General features: G+C 44.5%; 1 protein-coding gene across 1 annotated transcript; it reads right to left on the bottom strand.

Annotated features, from left to right (window-relative positions):
* Window positions 1-2902: 2902 nt before the first annotated feature.
* LOC119146942 (cytochrome P450 3A9-like) lies at window positions 2903-14375 on the bottom strand. The gene is made up of 13 exons (XM_037385333.1): window positions 14227-14375; window positions 11720-11813; window positions 11258-11310; window positions 10043-10142; window positions 9332-9445; window positions 8962-9050; window positions 7779-7927; window positions 6644-6771; window positions 5917-6001; window positions 5364-5524; window positions 4713-4939; window positions 3733-3895; window positions 2903-3529 (listed from the first exon to the last, which is right to left on the bottom strand). The coding sequence occupies exons 1-13, from the start codon at window positions 14295-14297 to the stop codon at window positions 3431-3433; spliced, it is 1533 nt and encodes a 510-aa protein (XP_037241230.1). The 5' UTR covers window positions 14298-14375; the 3' UTR covers window positions 2903-3430.
* Between the last annotated feature and the right edge of the window lie 2195 nt (window positions 14376-16570).

Genomic DNA, 16570 nt, shown 5'->3' with positions numbered 1-16570 from the left:
CAAGCTATCTGTCATACTCTGGTAATTCCCCATGCAGGCTTGTTACTTCTAATAGGGAGACAGAGAGAGGAAGGAGGGACTGAGAACTAAACAAATTCTGCACGCCAGCTTTTTCATTTGTGCACCTTCCAACTTGCAGGCTGCTGATGCCAGGGTATCAACAGAGATAATACCAGAAAGCAGAGGGGTAAGGTAAAAGGAGGAACGCTGCCTATTCTTCCTTTCAGGTGAAATATGTCTGAATAAGTTTCATCTTTCACTTTAAAGGCAAGGGAGAATTGCAAAAGATTTCAATACTTTAGGGACACTTAGTTTGGTAATAGTCAGGCCATTCTTCTATCTGTCAGGGCTCAGCCTGGTATTGAAACTCCTAATAACTGACTTGGTGAAGCGCATGAAATATTCCTCCGCTGTAAGCAGGAAACCTGTTTTTCATAAAATCCATTTGATCATCGCAATCAACTGAAAGTATTACATCATTTAGGCAAGTTACCGTAACATTGATGGTTACTCTGCTATAGCTAACTAAGAAACAGAAAACAAATCTCCCCACTCATTAACCACCTTTGTCTTTCTTCAGGACTGATACAATAGCAGTTCTCATATCATAGGGAATATAACTCCTCTGGAAAGTTCCCAGCAAGCCTTTCTGTATTAAGAGGAATACATTGCTGCATACTTATAGAAGCCTTCCTGAGTGATGCTGGTGTTTTACCAGGGTGTGAGGCTGTTATGCTTGCACAGTGATTCAACAATAACTTACCCGATGAGATACAACTGTAAAATCTGTAGGAAATGCATATTTTTTTAAGATGCTGGTGTAATATTGATTTTCTTCATTTTTTATTTTTTTTTTCCTTCTGAATTACGGTTTGGGAGGGTTTAGGGGAGGAATTGAAATAGAAGTGTCCCGAAAATAAGCTTGTACCTTGTACTGTGTTTGGAAGCTCTTGTCTCTGACAAAGACCCAGCTATCTTGGGACAATACAATGTCCCAGGCCTGCCAGGGATGCACTGAAACAGTTAAAGGAATCGGCAAAGGTCGAGATAAAGTAAATAAGTGTCACCAGTGCAAACATTAGAATTAATTGCCAATATGTCTGGTTTAAAAAGGAAACAGCCAAACCAGTGAGGAAAAAATTGTAATGAATGTATGGCTACTAGGACCAGCAGACTCTTGGCCAAGTCACATCCATTTCTGAGGGGTGGCCAGCAAAGCAACGGAAAGTGCTGGGAATGACGGAGGCAGCCCTTATAAGCACAGTAATTTTATGGAGTTAAGGCACAGAGGATCTAATTTTCTTTTAGAAGACTCATTACCATGATTTTGTTACACATTATTTATGGGCTGTTATGATAGTCCTGGCAGGTCATAATTGGCTGAAGCCAGAGAATTAGTCACATTTTTCACATTTGGAAGAATGATCTGTACAGTTACGCTAATGACTTCATTCCTGGACATGCCACGTGCTGGGCAAGGGCTGCCTGTCTTGGTACAGCTGAATTAACCCTTTCTGGCTCTAAGCGCCATGCAAAGGCACTTGATTCTGTTCATGAGACACCAAAATGAATTTTCTTTACTTCAGAGTTGCTGTTTGGCATGTAAGTGACTTGCTGCATTCGTGATGGTTTCCCCTTTCTTTCCCTTTCCTTGAGCCTGGCATTAGTTTTGCCTGGCACTATTTTGCTATGGGAGAAATGCATTTTTTTAATTAGTCCATCCATGCAGGGTTATTGGACTCTCCCCATCAGAGCTACTGCAGCAGTAAGACAGGCCCAGTTCTTCCACTGATGGTTTTTAACCCCTGGTAAAAGATGAGCAAGACTTTAAACTGAGAAAGGACCTCATTGGCAGCATTCCTAACGATGCCTTGCAGTGTACATAACAAAACCCAAACAATTTTTCACAGGTGATGAATCAGAAGGGAGCACTATAATTGTTTTATCTGCCTTTTGGGACAGCACAAGCTGCTTAGTCTTGAATTAGAGCCTGGTGAATGTGGCTGCATCTTCCTGAAAAATTGACAGCTTTGACTTGGGGATTTCCAGTGATCGGGAATCCACTGCACTGCCAGCTGACCACTCCCAAACCCCTTAACTGCTGTTGCTAAAGAATGGACATGAATTCTTGAATAAATTTGTATTATGTTGGATCATGGCATTTGGGTCATGTTGCAGTTTTGTCTGCTAAACTACAGAGAAAAACATGTGGCCACAAGAGGGGATTATGGATAATTCAGAAAATATTGCCTTGAAATGAAGGATGCTGGGAGAAAGCTAAGGAGTGACTTGATCCGGTTTGCAGCTCTTCCAAAAACCTTTCCTATTCTTCTAGCATCCTTCTTGGTTTGTAGGTGTCAGGATTAGCACAGTATACTGGAGTTAACCGGTATGTGATGTTAGGACCCAGGAGAACCTCCCATCTGCTTTTTGATATTCCCTGTTTATTTGGTCAAAGCATCATGCTGCTGGCAGGACCAGTCCATAGGGCCCAAGCCATGGACTGCTTCGGAGCTGTTTAAAAGCAAAGCAGCTCACAGCAGGCTAACATCCCACCATGGGCAATGTGTAAACTCTATCCATGGCTCTGGGAGGCAAGACCCAGCTACAAGCTGTGTCCAGACAATTTCTCCAGGGGCAGTGGCCCTGCTGCTCTCCGCAATCCATCCTCTGCCACTGGAGGAGGGTTGGCCAGTGTTGAACTGAAAGCAACCTCTTAATCAAACTAAGTGGGACTTACAGTGTTTGTAAAATACTGTACAAATGGGAGGGTTTGATCGCATTAAATGAAGGATCAGATTCATTAAATTAAGTGGAAAGCAATGTACATGGATAATTTCAAGGGTTGAGGCTGAATATGGTTTTTAAATAGGAAGTGATCAGCCACTATACACAACACAGAGCAGCTCTCAAACATTTTTAATGACAGTATTTGTACACACTTTAGTTTAATTAACACATGGCACAGGAGAGGTTTGGTAACTAGGATGTAGTCTCACACCAGTCATCTCAATTATAACACATGAAATTTCAAGCATCAATACACCAAGAAGAATGTCACCCGTCCCTGCCCAGTGAGGTCTGGCGATTTGAATTTCTATCACACCTTGTTCCTCTTGGATGCAACAGTAATTTCTTCTCTCCAGATGGAGAAATCCCCTCAGAAGTTGATGATCAGCTTCACATTTGGATTTATTTCTCGTTTTCTGCAATCAAAATTAGGGGGACTGTGTATTGTCGCTGTCCAGTGATCCACGTTACGTTTCTGACAGCTATGTTTATTAGTAAATATGTAGTAATTGCTTCCAGAATTAACTAGAGCTGCTCTTCTGTGGCTGGATGTATAGGAGAGATTTCATGCGATGTGTGATCCCTTTGTTAGCACAACACTCATTAGACAGCAGAGAACTGTGGCAGGCGCAGCTGGGTTTTACGCCTCTGCAGGAGCGGTGCTGGTCCGCGGGACTAGCTTCAGCATGATGGGTTTCTCTGGTCTTAGCAATCCCTGTGAGCTCAGCTTGAGAGGGATCTGCAGCGACAAGAGGAATAACAACGCTTGGAGATAGACAAATGAAATAAGGAGAGATTAAAGGAAGGAAACTTGGCCACAGTTAGGGCATAACTGGATCCGTGGTGCCTGGGAGCGCACAGCATCTGGTGTCAGCACCCATGGCAAGAAACCCATCATCTGGTTCATCGCATGCGAGTTTAAAAACATTACATGCTCCTCACCTGAGTTTCTTTGCAGGTTTGGAAGGTGAAGTGTTGCAGTAGGATGGTGATGGCAACTTTCAGACTCAGGAGACCAAACCGCATCCCGATGCAGTTCCTGGGGCCAGCTCCAAAGGGTAGGTACGTGTACGGGTCTATGGTGTCTTTGTTTTCCTTACTGAACCTGGATAATGACATGGGGAAAAGAAAGGAAGGCAGCAAAAACCCAGAGCTCTGTCTGTATTACTTATCCAGAGATCTCTTGCTGGTGCCCTACAGAGACTTGCTTGTTTGCTAAGGTATCTTGGTGTCCCCCAGCAACCAAGTGCTGTGTCAGAGTCCTTGTTCAGGACAGGGTGGGTTCCCACATGAGTTTCTGATTGTAATTGTGTCTGTCCAGACTAGTAGAAGTTGGAAGTGAGGTGAAAATCTAGGCAACGTGTTCTCCCAAGGTGACTGATATTTCCTGTCTGTTGTATTTGGTGAGAGAGAAACCAGAAGTCATCTTGGTTAGAGGCAGCTTGTGGCTTCATCTTGCTGAGAAAGAGGTAGATATCAATTATAAAAATAACCAGCTAGGGAGAATTTATTGCTTCCTCAGAAACAAGGAGGGAAGGGGACTGCAAGGATCAATTCTGGCAGATCTGGTAGCAAAGCCTATGTGAAGGGAACGAGTTCAGCAATAAGATTATACAGAAGGATGGCTGGCAGTTACAAAAACTCACCAACTACCGACTCTGTCAGCAAGCCTAAAAACTGTATGCAAGCTGTTGTGAGGTATCAATGTTATTCTTCCAAGATTATGTTGTTTGAAACCCTGCTTTAAGCACAAAGCTCATTTTCTTCTTAAAATGACATTCCCATGAGCCTGCAATCTCTCACTGGTATTGTTTGTAAAAAGATGGGAAGAACACAATTAGGAAGCTAATCAGAGATTAATACTTAATTACTACATGGGGAAAAAGCAGCACATTTCTTCCCTTTCATTATGCTTTTTGTACCTTTCTGGTCTGAACTCCTCTGGGTTTGGCCAGTACTCAGGGTTGCGGTGGAGGGTATAGGGTGGGATTACAACAACAGTTCCTTTGGGAATCATCACTCCATTTATTTCTATGTCTCTCTTGCAGACTCTCTCAAGCCGTCCTCCAAGGGGAAAGAGCCGAAGGGTTTCATTCACTGTCATATCAAGATAGTCCAATTTCATGACTGCGTCGTATGTGAGAGGAGCCTGTGGATGACAAGAGAAAGGTTTCCAGGTATGTTGGCATGAGGATTGAGTAGTCCTAAAATGACTGAGACCAGAGTGTCCCCAACCCTTACTGTCCCAACTATGACCTGGACTCACTGAAGACAAAATGCAAGGTAGAAATTGCATAACTGGTTTCATTTTCCATCCCTGAGTGATGAAATGCCTGGAAATCCACATCCACTTGCGCAGGGGTGGAGGATATGGCAGATGGGTTTGTGCAATGGGGTGGCCTGGAAGGTTTTGGTTGCCAAAAAAAAAAAATTGCTACAGGGCTCAGTTGTCTCAGGAGCTCTTGGAAGATCCTGTGGCAGGTGTTTAGGAGCTAAAGATTTCTCTTTGACTCGACTGAACAAGGAGGACAGGAAGGTCAGAGGGTCTTCACCATCGCTCAACACCCCCTTACCTTGTTGGGTAACACGGTGTCTATCTCCTCCAGCACTTTTTGCTGCACATCAGGATGCAGGGCCAGCTCATATGCTAGGAAGCAAAGTGTGTTGCTGGTGGCCTCGTATCCAGCAAATAAAAAGATGAATGCTTGTGACAGGATCTCTATGTCAGTCAGGCCTGTGGGGGGAAAATGTGAGGAGGTGAGCAAAACCAGCGCTGGCTGATGGTCTTGGCAAGGAACAGGCAGCAATGGGTGGGGTTGGGGCAGGTTTGTTGCAGTTGTTTTCTGATGACGCATTTATAGCTACCTTGTAATCTATGTTTGGGAAATGCCATTCAAAGGAGGAGCCAGATGATTTCCTGGGTATACATTAATGGCATGGTGGTTGTATTCACTGGCAAAGCACCTGGGGGATTCCCCTTTGGTCTGATGCTGGCAACAAGGGACAGACTTCTGCCTGTCTGGAGGTGGTGGTGACCCACTGAGCCTTTCTCTGTGAAACAGCTCCCCATATTCTCCTTTTCTCCCACGGCCCCCGTTCCTCTGGTGAGTATTTGGCTGTTGTTACCTTTGTGTGAATGAGCAGTTCCATTGCTTCCATGACTGGTTGAGTCCTGGGATTCAATCATCAGCTGCAGAAAATCTACTCTGCCCTGAGAACAGTGGGAGAGTTCTTTGGTGATATGTCCCCTGGAGGGCTCAGATAAGCAGATCTCATAGCCTAAGCATAATTTTTAAACTGAAAGCATCCCTGAAACACACGTGAATTCCTAATTGAATAACATAACACTTGCCTTTTATTTGGAAAACCTATCAGGTTGTTTTTGTGAAGCCATTGGAGTGGGGGAGTGAAGAAGTGTCTTGAATGCATTTTGGAAAAGGGATCCAAACTCTAAAAAGGAGAATTTTGCCAGGAAGTGGCTTCAGTATTTGGGAAGTGAGAGGGAAAGGTGCAACCTTAAAAGGTGGTATTGATGCTTTTGTGCTGTTTACTCTGCTCTACCTAATCTTCAGGGAGTCTCTGATATCAAAACCTCTGTCAAACCCAAGCTTAGTCCAAATCTACCACACCTTTAGCTCCACATCAAGGGTGTACAAAGTCCACTTGCTTCTCTGCCAGGACTGGCCAGGCAAGGCTTTTCTGACAGTATTAAACCCAAGTGTTTACACTTAAGTAGATTCAGGGTTTTGCCGAGTCATTGTACTTCAGCTTCATCTTTGATATTAGCACCCTAATTATATATCATTTAAGTGTATTTTCTGCCACAATTGCTAGGAAATTCACGCTCACTTACATTGTGAGTCTCTTTTTCACGATCCTGCTTGATTTTGGCGACGGATCTCATGAAGAAATTTAGAGCATCCTTGGGGAAGATGTTTACATTCATCTTTGCCAAAAGAGGAATAACGAATGGGCATACAACTGAAAAACAAATTGAGAATAAAATTGCACACTAAAACTGCACATCATAAGATAGCTATGGAAGTTACTGAAGAAGTGATGATGCTACTGAGAAATTATTTCCTTTCTTGATTTCTTTACCTGGGAAAAGCCTTGACTTTGCCTTTTTTCCTCTTTCTCTTTCCCTTGGGATAGTTTGTTTTGATGTAACCCTCTGCCAAGTGGGCACAACTGAGCTGGGTATAAACATTGCTTTAGGAGCTGACCGAAGCACAGGCCACATTTTACCGAGGCACTATTCTAGAAGGACAGGTTATTTCTGTGCATTGTACAGCACTACAGCAGGAATGTGGCTCAGAAGAGAAATATTGCAAATTCTGAATTCTTTTTTTTCAGGCTGAGCTATTCACCACCATGCTGTGCTCATACGCATATTTTCAAGTCCCCTTCAGAGCATTTCCTTCATCATGGAAACTAGCTCTTGAGCTGGTGTATAGCTTCATAAAATCTCCAGCACTAGAGCCTGCTCTATGTAGATCACAACTTTCTCTGTATTTTAGCAAGGTATCTAATCTTGATTTAAAGCTGCAAGTGATAGAAGGTCCACCACAATCACTGCTAAGCTATTGCACTGCTAGGAAATTGCATCTAATTACAGTCCCCACTCAGCACTCTCTTCCAGAAAACTCACTTCAGATAGCACCACCCTCCTCAAACCTCACAGCTGAACTTGCTTTTCAACCCCCAAATCACTTTCCAGCACTCTTACTTGGATATTGCCTGGGATGTTCATGTTCCTTGCATTGCGGACACTGAAGGTGGAGGAAGCTTTTTACCCACTGCCTTCCTTGAGTTTTAGCATGAAGCTAACAGTGAGGAAACAATGAGACGAGGCATTAGGACTTCCACCCTAGCTAGAGAAGCTGTTTAGTGCATTCTATACATATTACCCATTCTAACACGCATGCTGAAGTCACACTTCAACAGTACTCTGACACCTGACTGAGGTTTTCAACAAAGTCACTTACATATAAGGATGAACAATGGGTCAAAAAAATCAAACTTGACCAGCTTCTGCATCTCTCTGACAAAGGGGTCTTTGGGGTTGTTCATTGAGTCGATGTTCACACCAAACGAAGTGCCGGTGATGACATCCATGCTGTAGCTTCCAAAGATACTGAGGAAAGATGGAAAAGCTAAACTGTGGTTAAATATTTGGACCAAGCGAATATATTTTTCCTAATGTCTACGTGACATTCAAATATAAAGTCTCATAAGACTACCTGCCCTGGTTTTGGAAAGGAAATCGGATATATAGTAACTGAAAAGCACTTATAGTGAAAGGGATAGATTTTTTTTTTTTAGAGAGCTTTGGTTTCAAGCCTGTGTGGGTTTTGAAATATAACGCTTTTCTGAGGATTTTTAAAACAGCATGTAGCTACATGAACGGGTTAGTGCAAGGGGAGGATGTGGCTCTCAAGCACGTTAATGTTAGCTTCATGGGGAGGGGTGGTAACACCTTGCTTCGAACATGTCATGAAAATGGTCTTGTTTAACCCAGCACAGCCCTATACTATTGCAAGCTGTCCAAGTTTTCCCCTTATGTGGGGGTTTTAGCAGGTGAGAGCTTTGCTTGTGTGTGACTGCTGGTGTGTAGCTGCACCTTCTGCAGTTGTGCTTTGAAATTGGGGGTGCAATGCAGTTTTTGTTCCAGAGCGCATATGGAGGACACAGATGATGATGACATACCTAGGGCCACACTACAGCCTCCCTCCCCTCAGCAATGGGGCAAGTGATGGACAAGCATCCCATGGTGCTGTGTGGGGCAGAGAGGCCAGCAAGCCCTCATCTCTGCAGCATAAGGTGGTGGTGCACAGAGATCCTGAGCATATGCAGGGAAAAAAACCTCAGTTTTCCTGGCAGATTTGGGGTTGTCTTGGGTCTGTGGATTCATAAAGCTGTGATGGAGTATTTTTTCCCCATCTAATTTTCTTCAGAAGAATTCTCTGGGTCTCTGCTTCTAGGAAGTTTCACTAACATCCCAGCTAAAATTTTTCTTTTCAAATTTCAGCCAGGCTTTCAGCTCGCCCCCTTCCTCATTTCAGAGGTCTGCTTTACCCAGTGAGTGATTTGCATTGCCAGTAACAAATAAACCACAGCACTTGCTAACAAGCTTTGCTGCTCAGCCTGCTGCTCCTAGCAGCTACTTACTCCTTTACAGTTAGAGCCTGGTCCTTTTCCACTCGCTTTTGAACATTTTTCACCAAAACTTCCCCATAGTGCTTTATTATATGGAACATCTGTAACACAAACCAGGTATGGTCACTTAAGTATAGTACATTTTACTGCTTTAAGACAGGCTTACAAAGACTCCAGGGAGTTTCATGAATATTTACAAATAAGGTCTCTCTGCTAAGGTTTTATTTTAGGCCTTTTTTGTTTTAATTTAGGCATAAATTAAACAGGCCAGCTTAGTTGCCAGGCTCTGACTAAAGAAATAGGACCCCTGTGACAACCTCAGCCTGAAAACACTGTCTACTGACTTTCTGATTTAGTTTGTACCTGTTCCTCTGTGTTTTACCTCCTTTAGCTTCCCACTGGTGAAGGTTGGAGAGAGCACAGTGCGAATCCTTTTCCACTGTTCGTCTTCGGCTAATGAGACGGCGTTGCTCAGCACCCCTACTAGTTCCATACGCTAGAGGGGAAAAAGGCAAGGTGTTAATCCCAGGAAAGATAGGGGCTTCATTGCAAGGATGGGGATGTAGCGTGCAAGTCCCTGCCCAGGCTGTTTCAGGGGCATTACTATTGGCAGCTGCAAACAGCCTTTCCTGAGCCACACATACATAAATAATCCCCTTTCCAGCAGTAGACCAGCTGTGAGATGCCATTTCCATATCCAGAACAAGTAACCCAGCAAGCCCAACATATACATATGGGTGCCTACCCCTAGCTGTGCCACCCAGAGCCTGCATCCCAGCTGGTGGTACATGTGCTAGCTGGACCTTTATGGGTTCCTGTGTGCTCACACATTCAAATTCATCCATTCATATATATATATATGTATAGGTGTAAGAGCAGAATTTGTCTGATGTGCAGGCAAACTGCTTGCTCTGCCAGCCTGGGTATGCGGTCCCCAGCCTGTAAGGCAGGGGAACAGTGACATGCAGTGGCCATTTACAGTAGTCCCTATAGCACAGTCACTCGTCCCCTGTGGGAGCCCTGCTATGTGCTTGTCTTCTCCTGTTCTTTGTTTTCTGGGCTCTGTGGTACACCACGATGCTTCCGCTCTTACCCTGCGGTTGGTAAAGGTGGAGTAACACTCTTTAACCAGCACAGATTTAATGATCTGGGGGTCCACGACAGCCATCACAGGTTGCCTGCCATCGTAAATCCTGGTGGGGGAAGAGAAGACAGATAAACAACCCCAGATAGTTGATGTACAAGACTTGGCTGCTGCCCATGAAACAAAATGTGTTACACAAATGCCTCTCCCACACCAGCCTTGATGTTCTGCAGATGCCAAAGTACAGAAATGTAGAGATGGAAAAGGACTCCTAGGCCTTCTCCCATCTGGTTTTGTGAATGATAAAGGGGCCTAAACACCTTATAAATTCGTTGGGAAATGAGCAGGACTCAGTCCCTCAAAGGACCAGATACTAAATGAAGCAAGCGTCTTCCCTTTCTCCCCTGACTCTCCGTGTTTTTCCAGGCACTTAAACACATTACAGTATTAGAAGGAAACTTGTTCGACCCCTTTCAGGCTCTTGAATTGGGTGCCTGGAGACCTGGGCTAACAGCATGGAAATTTCCTTGGAGATGTAATTCAATCCTTGTTTTTGTCTTTTTAATCTGCCAGTTCTGAATGCTTTCATGGAACAGATGTAGATTAAGCGGATTTGTGCACTTCCCCATTTATGCAAAGATATCTTTTCCAGACTCCATTTTTAAAGTTGCTACAGGGACCAATGGATGCAGTATAGAGTGTATGCAAGTTTGTAAGCCAGGTTACAACAAGTAGAGATAAAAGCCATGGGAGATGTCCAGAGCAGAGCAAAGATAACTGCACTAGCTCCCACCACCGCAGGCACGGATCAGCAGCACGAGGAAGTTGGCAGGCTTTGGATCTGTTTCTTTGCTCTGCCTTGGGAGTCACTCACATGCTTCTGCTGTTGACAAACTAGAAGAACCCAACCTCCCAGTTCCAGATTTTCCCTTAAGTAGATAGTTTAGCTGCTGATTTTGTTAGAAGCAGGTGAAGGCCTTTGGTTATCAGCTCTAAAACAGCTTTCCTAGTGTAGGTCAAAGCAATTTCCACATAGTGTAACAGCACAGCCCTGCAGTCGTCAGGCTTTGATGTAAACTACCATGAGCACCCCGTCATTGCCATGCTTGTGCTAGGACCATCAGGGCAGCAGGTAGAGGAAAAGAAGCTTTCCCAATGGATTTTTTCTCCCTTTTGTATGGATTCTAGATTTACCTTAAGAAGAGATCAGTGGTTCATACTCACCCCCAGACTTTCCCATATTTCTGGAAACACTCATTGTCAAACTCCAAGAAACCCTATGGAAAATAATTTAAAAATCATCTCAGAGAGGGTACGGAGGGGATGATGTTGGATATGGTGGGTTGGGAGGAATATCTGTTCCTGAACTGATGTTCAAATCTGACTTCTGAGTTCTACTCCTCTCCAAAAGCATCGTGAAGGACAGCAGAAATGGCCATCGTGCTTGTGAATGAGCTAGGCACTGGCAAAGGGCAGCTGTGAATCAACCACCCACGAGTGCTTGTTTGGGGATGCTGTAAAGGCGAGGTGTGTGTTACTGAGCCCTTATCCCACATTGGCCTCTGCACAACTCGTGCATTAGAGTGGAGTTTGGCATTTGGAGATAACTTATCATGGCCATGTTATCATACGGCTGTATGAGCAAAAGCAAATATTTCTGGAGCCAGGAAGGCTTCAGTCACTTACTTTGCGATATTCCAGGCACGTCCCAAAGAAAGGCAGAGGTCTTGGCCCAGGAATACCCAACTTCTTGAAGACACCAAACGGCCAGGTTCCATATCTGTGGGACAGAAAAGCGAGTGCTCCACCAGCATGGCATCGGGGCTGCAAGCTCTCCTAAACCTGGAGGCTGCAGCAACGTCCCTTTGGAGACAAGGTAGAGGAGTAAAAAAGGGGGCCCGAAAGAAAATTCCCTTTATAAGCTACTTAATAAACATGGCAAGGCTTACTGCTGCCATGCAAAGCTTCAGAGAGATCACTCTGATGTGAAAGCAGCCATCTCCTAAAGGCATAGGTGCTCTGGTGGGAACGGGACCTTAGTGCCTTCAGCAAAAGTCAAGAGCGGAGCTCATTGCCAACCAAAGGAGAGGTAGAAAAGGGAGCTGGAAGAAGGAACGCCAAGCTTATGTGTTGTTATTGAAGAGAAATCAAAGCAATGCCAGAAGTGTTGTCCCAAACAAGGTTTTTGTCAAGCTGCACTTTAATTTCATTTATTGTTTTCCCTCCCCTTAGCCTGGCATTAGTTCCATGGTGCATCAGGAATTCTTGTCATGATGGTTTTCTCTTTAGATTTTATTGACAGCTTTGCAGATTTCTTTCCTCTGAAGCACCCTTTCTGGCAGCTGTAAAGTTATTACTTCTACCTCGGGGCCTTCTGTTTCTCAACAAGGGCCTGGGCTGCAGCCCTTTGAAGCTTGTCTTTGGCTGTGTTGAAAGAGCTCCTCAAAATATTTGTTTTTAGCTAGTAGCTACAGCTTCCCAAGTGAGTGGTTCATTGCAGAAGCGATGTAAAACTGCAAAGGTTTGGCAAAGGGATGTTATCAGAGACCCGCTTGGGGCCACACAGCAGCAGCCACTCAACCAGCATCTTGAGGATGCTTTCCTGAAAAGTCTAGGCCGAGACTTAGGGGGATTTTCCTCACAATTAATAATATTTTCTAAATCTGGGGGACCGCAGATGAGATAAGTCCTCCCAGCACAGGTCCTGCCAGAGCACAAAAGCAGACCTCTTCTTATGTTCCAAACGGAGCAGGCAAAAAACAGGGAACGGGGTGTTAGCAGGTGCAGAAATGTTTCACAGAGCTCAATTTGTCAATGTCTAACCTTTTCTGTCAAAGGTTAACTCAGTACTAGGTATAAAATGTTGGTGGATTCTCATTTCAAATGTTTATGGGCAGCCAGAGCTATGGGAGGGTCAGGAAATGCCAGGCTGGGCTGGTTACAAAGCCCAGAAAGGCTATAAGAACATAGGCTAGGTTTAATCCATTTGAAACATGGCCAGGAAAATGTAGTCTAATGCTCTTATGACTCAAATGTGACATGGTTTTCTGCTGGCTTAGAAGGGCCATTCAGAGTAAAGAGAGAAATAATCAGTACTGCTTCTTACCATGGATGTGAACCAGAAATGCCTGATACTCCTTCATGTGTGAAGTAGGACAGCATTGCCCCAGATGGACAAGAAGCATCTGAACAACTTCCCTGTGCTAATGGGCAGTGAAAATTCTATTTTAAGCACAGATACCAGAACACAAAGATCTGAGCTCTGTCCCTGTCGCAACAGCAAAATTGCAAGTAGCTGCAGAAGGTGGGAGTCTGGTAACCAGCAATCTCAGATGGCCACAGAGTTATTGAACGATGAGGGTATGGGTCAATAATGAGGGTGGGGGGTTTGGTTTGGTTTGGGGTTTTTGTTTGTTTGTTTGTTTGTTTTTAGGAGTCTGTCCCAAACAGGCTTTTGAGTGATCCAAATCCCAAGGAAGGGTTTGAAAAACAGGGCTAAAAGTTTCAGAGCTTACTGAACTGCTGTGGTCGGAGCATTGCCAGGGCAGACAAATGGGTTGTGCTCATGTGCACCGCATTAATCGTTAAGGTTTATGGTTTGTCAGTCCAGCCTTGTTGGCAGGGGCTGCCAGCAGAGACGCTGTGTGTCCCAGCAGAAGGGGGGTTTCAGCCAGCCCTGCCACGCTGCAGCACTGAACAGCATCAGCAAAACAGATGAAAACATTTTCTAAGAACTTATCCTATGAGTCCTCTTTTTCTTCTGCCTTTCTGCTGCTCTCCACCTTTGCTAGTCATGCATAGGGTCAGCTGCTCCACAGGGCAGGCTCAGTCAGGGAGGCACAGCCTCCCTTAGGCTGTATTTCTGTGGGAAATAACCTAACAGATCACAATCCTCACTGAGCCAGCACCCTTCTGGCAACAAATGCCTGCCACTATTATTATTCAATTATCGCTTTGATGCTCAGCAGCAAGATCCTAACAGTGCAGGGGAGTACTCCAATCCCCAGTGTAAGACCATGTGTCTATATGGTCTTCAGACTCTTCTGCTACTTCCCAGATCCTTGTTAGAGGCTGGAAATCTAGAAATCACACCTACATGTTTGCTCTTCAGCAGACTAGTTGCATGAAAACAAACAACGGCAAGAACAGGGAAATGGCATGAGCAAAGAACCAATAAAGAATATTTTACTCACGCTACCAGGAGGGCTATGAAAATAAGCAAAAGGGCCCACGTCTCCACCGAGCAGGAGGGAAGGAGGTTCATCCTGGTTCTTCTCTGGCTGGCTTCGAGTTCTGTCTTGGTGCGTTTGTCACAGGGATGTGGCAAATAGGAGTGTTTCACAATGTGCAAATCTTTTGTGTCCAGTCATACGATTTCGAGGCCCTCCTCCTGGCACGAGGGAGGAGCAGTGGAAGGCAAAGGTAACAAAATAGGCTAATCTGGAAAACATGATTCCTGTGATAGATCAATGCCTGGCTACACTGTTGAAGGTTCAAATTATTTCATGCATCTGTTGCCAGGCACTTGAACTAGTCTCACTGTTGTAATAGTACTAACTGATTTCTCACTGAGTAATGCTCCTGGGCTCCTACACCAAAATAAATAAAACCAAGTTACCATGAAAAGGCAAATCCCAAAGCAGGTGTCAGAGCTGATTTACAAAAGGGAAAGAGAAGTGAAAAGGTTATTCATATATTGTATGACAAGATCTTTTCTGGCAGCTGAATTAACTTTGGCAGAATTGAAGATTTTGTTTAAAATATCTTTCTTTCTGTGTCGTGAAGAGCAAGTGCTGCCTGCTTCTGCCTGTGGTGGGTCAGGAGCAGCTTCTAACAAAGGCAGGAATTTGCCCCCTGTGAAGGCTTTAGAAGGCCACCTTGTTTGCTGGCTTGAGGCTAGGCATTTTGTAAGAAAAATAGTGTTGTTCCACAAGTGTAAGCAGCTAAAGTACCACCACTTCCAAACCACCAGCTCATGGCTCATGAATAAGAATCCCACCATTCTGCAGCAGCTGGCAAAAATACACTAGCGAAGGGAAAACACAAATTTCATAATGCTTTTCCTGTAAGGATGGTGTGGAAAAGCACTTGCATCCTAGGGGTCTGAACCTGCTAAAAGCTGATTATGATGGTGGAGAAAATTGGGCTAATTGGAAGGTGTTTGTTCGTGGTCATAATGTTAGGGCAAGAGCCTAGATGTTTTGCATGGATGTGTACTTATTGCATCTTTAGGGCTTCATTCAGAACTCTAAAATGAGCCATCCTTCCTGTTGGCAGAACCATTGTCTTCAAAAGCCAGTTTACTGACTGCGCTGGGTACAAACAACTGGGTGTTGTAAATACTGGGCCCAGCAAATGCCTCGTGTTTCTGCGGATGTTGCGGTGATTGATGCTGGGTTGACTGAAAAGTGCATCTCAGTTCATGTGGTGATACGAGAGACATTCTGAGAGTCATCATCTGAGTTATCTCGGCAGTGTTTGTATCTCATTTCACCTTTGCCTGGCCTTTGCTCTGACCTTCAGAGACAACTCAGTTGCAGATAATTTTGTAATAAACACAGTTTAGTTTACTTTTACATGAACAGGCAAGTTCATGACATAGTTATACAAGCCTGTGTCAGGTCCCACCTTGCTTGATTCAGAGATGTTGAAAGAGCATGTGATTAAATAGGTGCTTTCCCATCCAGGAGCTTGTCACAGCATCAATTGTTGTTCCAGGGTCCCCCTTTCCGCATTTTGACATCGTCTTGAAATCTGAATTTACTGGGCACCAAATGTTGCCAAATCACCGTGTTGGGAAACAGGTTAATGAAGTTTATTCATGAAACAGAATTGCTCTAGGAGTCTCCATCCTCAGTAAAAATAAACCTTCAATCCTTGTCCTGTTTGAGTCATGTTTAAGATTAAGAACAGTCTCTGGAAAAACTTGTAAAAAAACAGATAGGTGCAAAGTCTTGCTGCTGGTTTTGCATTGCAGTCTTACGATCTCTGCTAAATGGACTGCGCCTATTGACTTAGAACAAACAAATAAAATCCACCACCCCCTTGAGAAAGCTGATAGAGAAACAAACAAACAAACCCTCACGTGATTAATCCATGCCAGGGGAAAGTCAATGACGCAGGAGCAAATGACAGATTTTCACATGACATGTAAGCCCAGCTCAGAGCTGGGTTTATGACTAACTTGTTCTATATTAAAACTGGAAACCTCCAGCTCTAGGCTGTGGTGCCTCCAAAGCTGTGAGGGGGTATGGCAAGCCAGCCGGGAGGTCATATTTGAGCGGTGGCTTGGACACCTGCAGAGGGAAGCCTGGGGAAGACTTCTCCTCCTGCCCTCCATCTCTGGGAGGGAGGAGGAACATCAGCTGTTCAGAATCACCTTCAGCCAAGGCTGAGCCCCATCTCAGAGTAAAGGTGGGAAGGAGGAGAAACGCATGGCCAAACCCCAGCCTACCCTCTCCCTTCCCAGCTGAGGTCTCTGCTCACCTGGATACAGCTGTACCGAGCACAGTTATCGCTTCACCCTATCCAAGTCCT

Source organism: Falco rusticolus, chromosome 4 (genome assembly GCF_015220075.1).
Source record: "Falco rusticolus isolate bFalRus1 chromosome 4, bFalRus1.pri, whole genome shotgun sequence".
NCBI lineage: Eukaryota > Metazoa > Chordata > Aves > Falconiformes > Falconidae > Falco > Falco rusticolus.
Note: the sequence above shows the minus strand (reverse complement) of the source record. Positions and strands in the feature narration are given on the sequence as shown.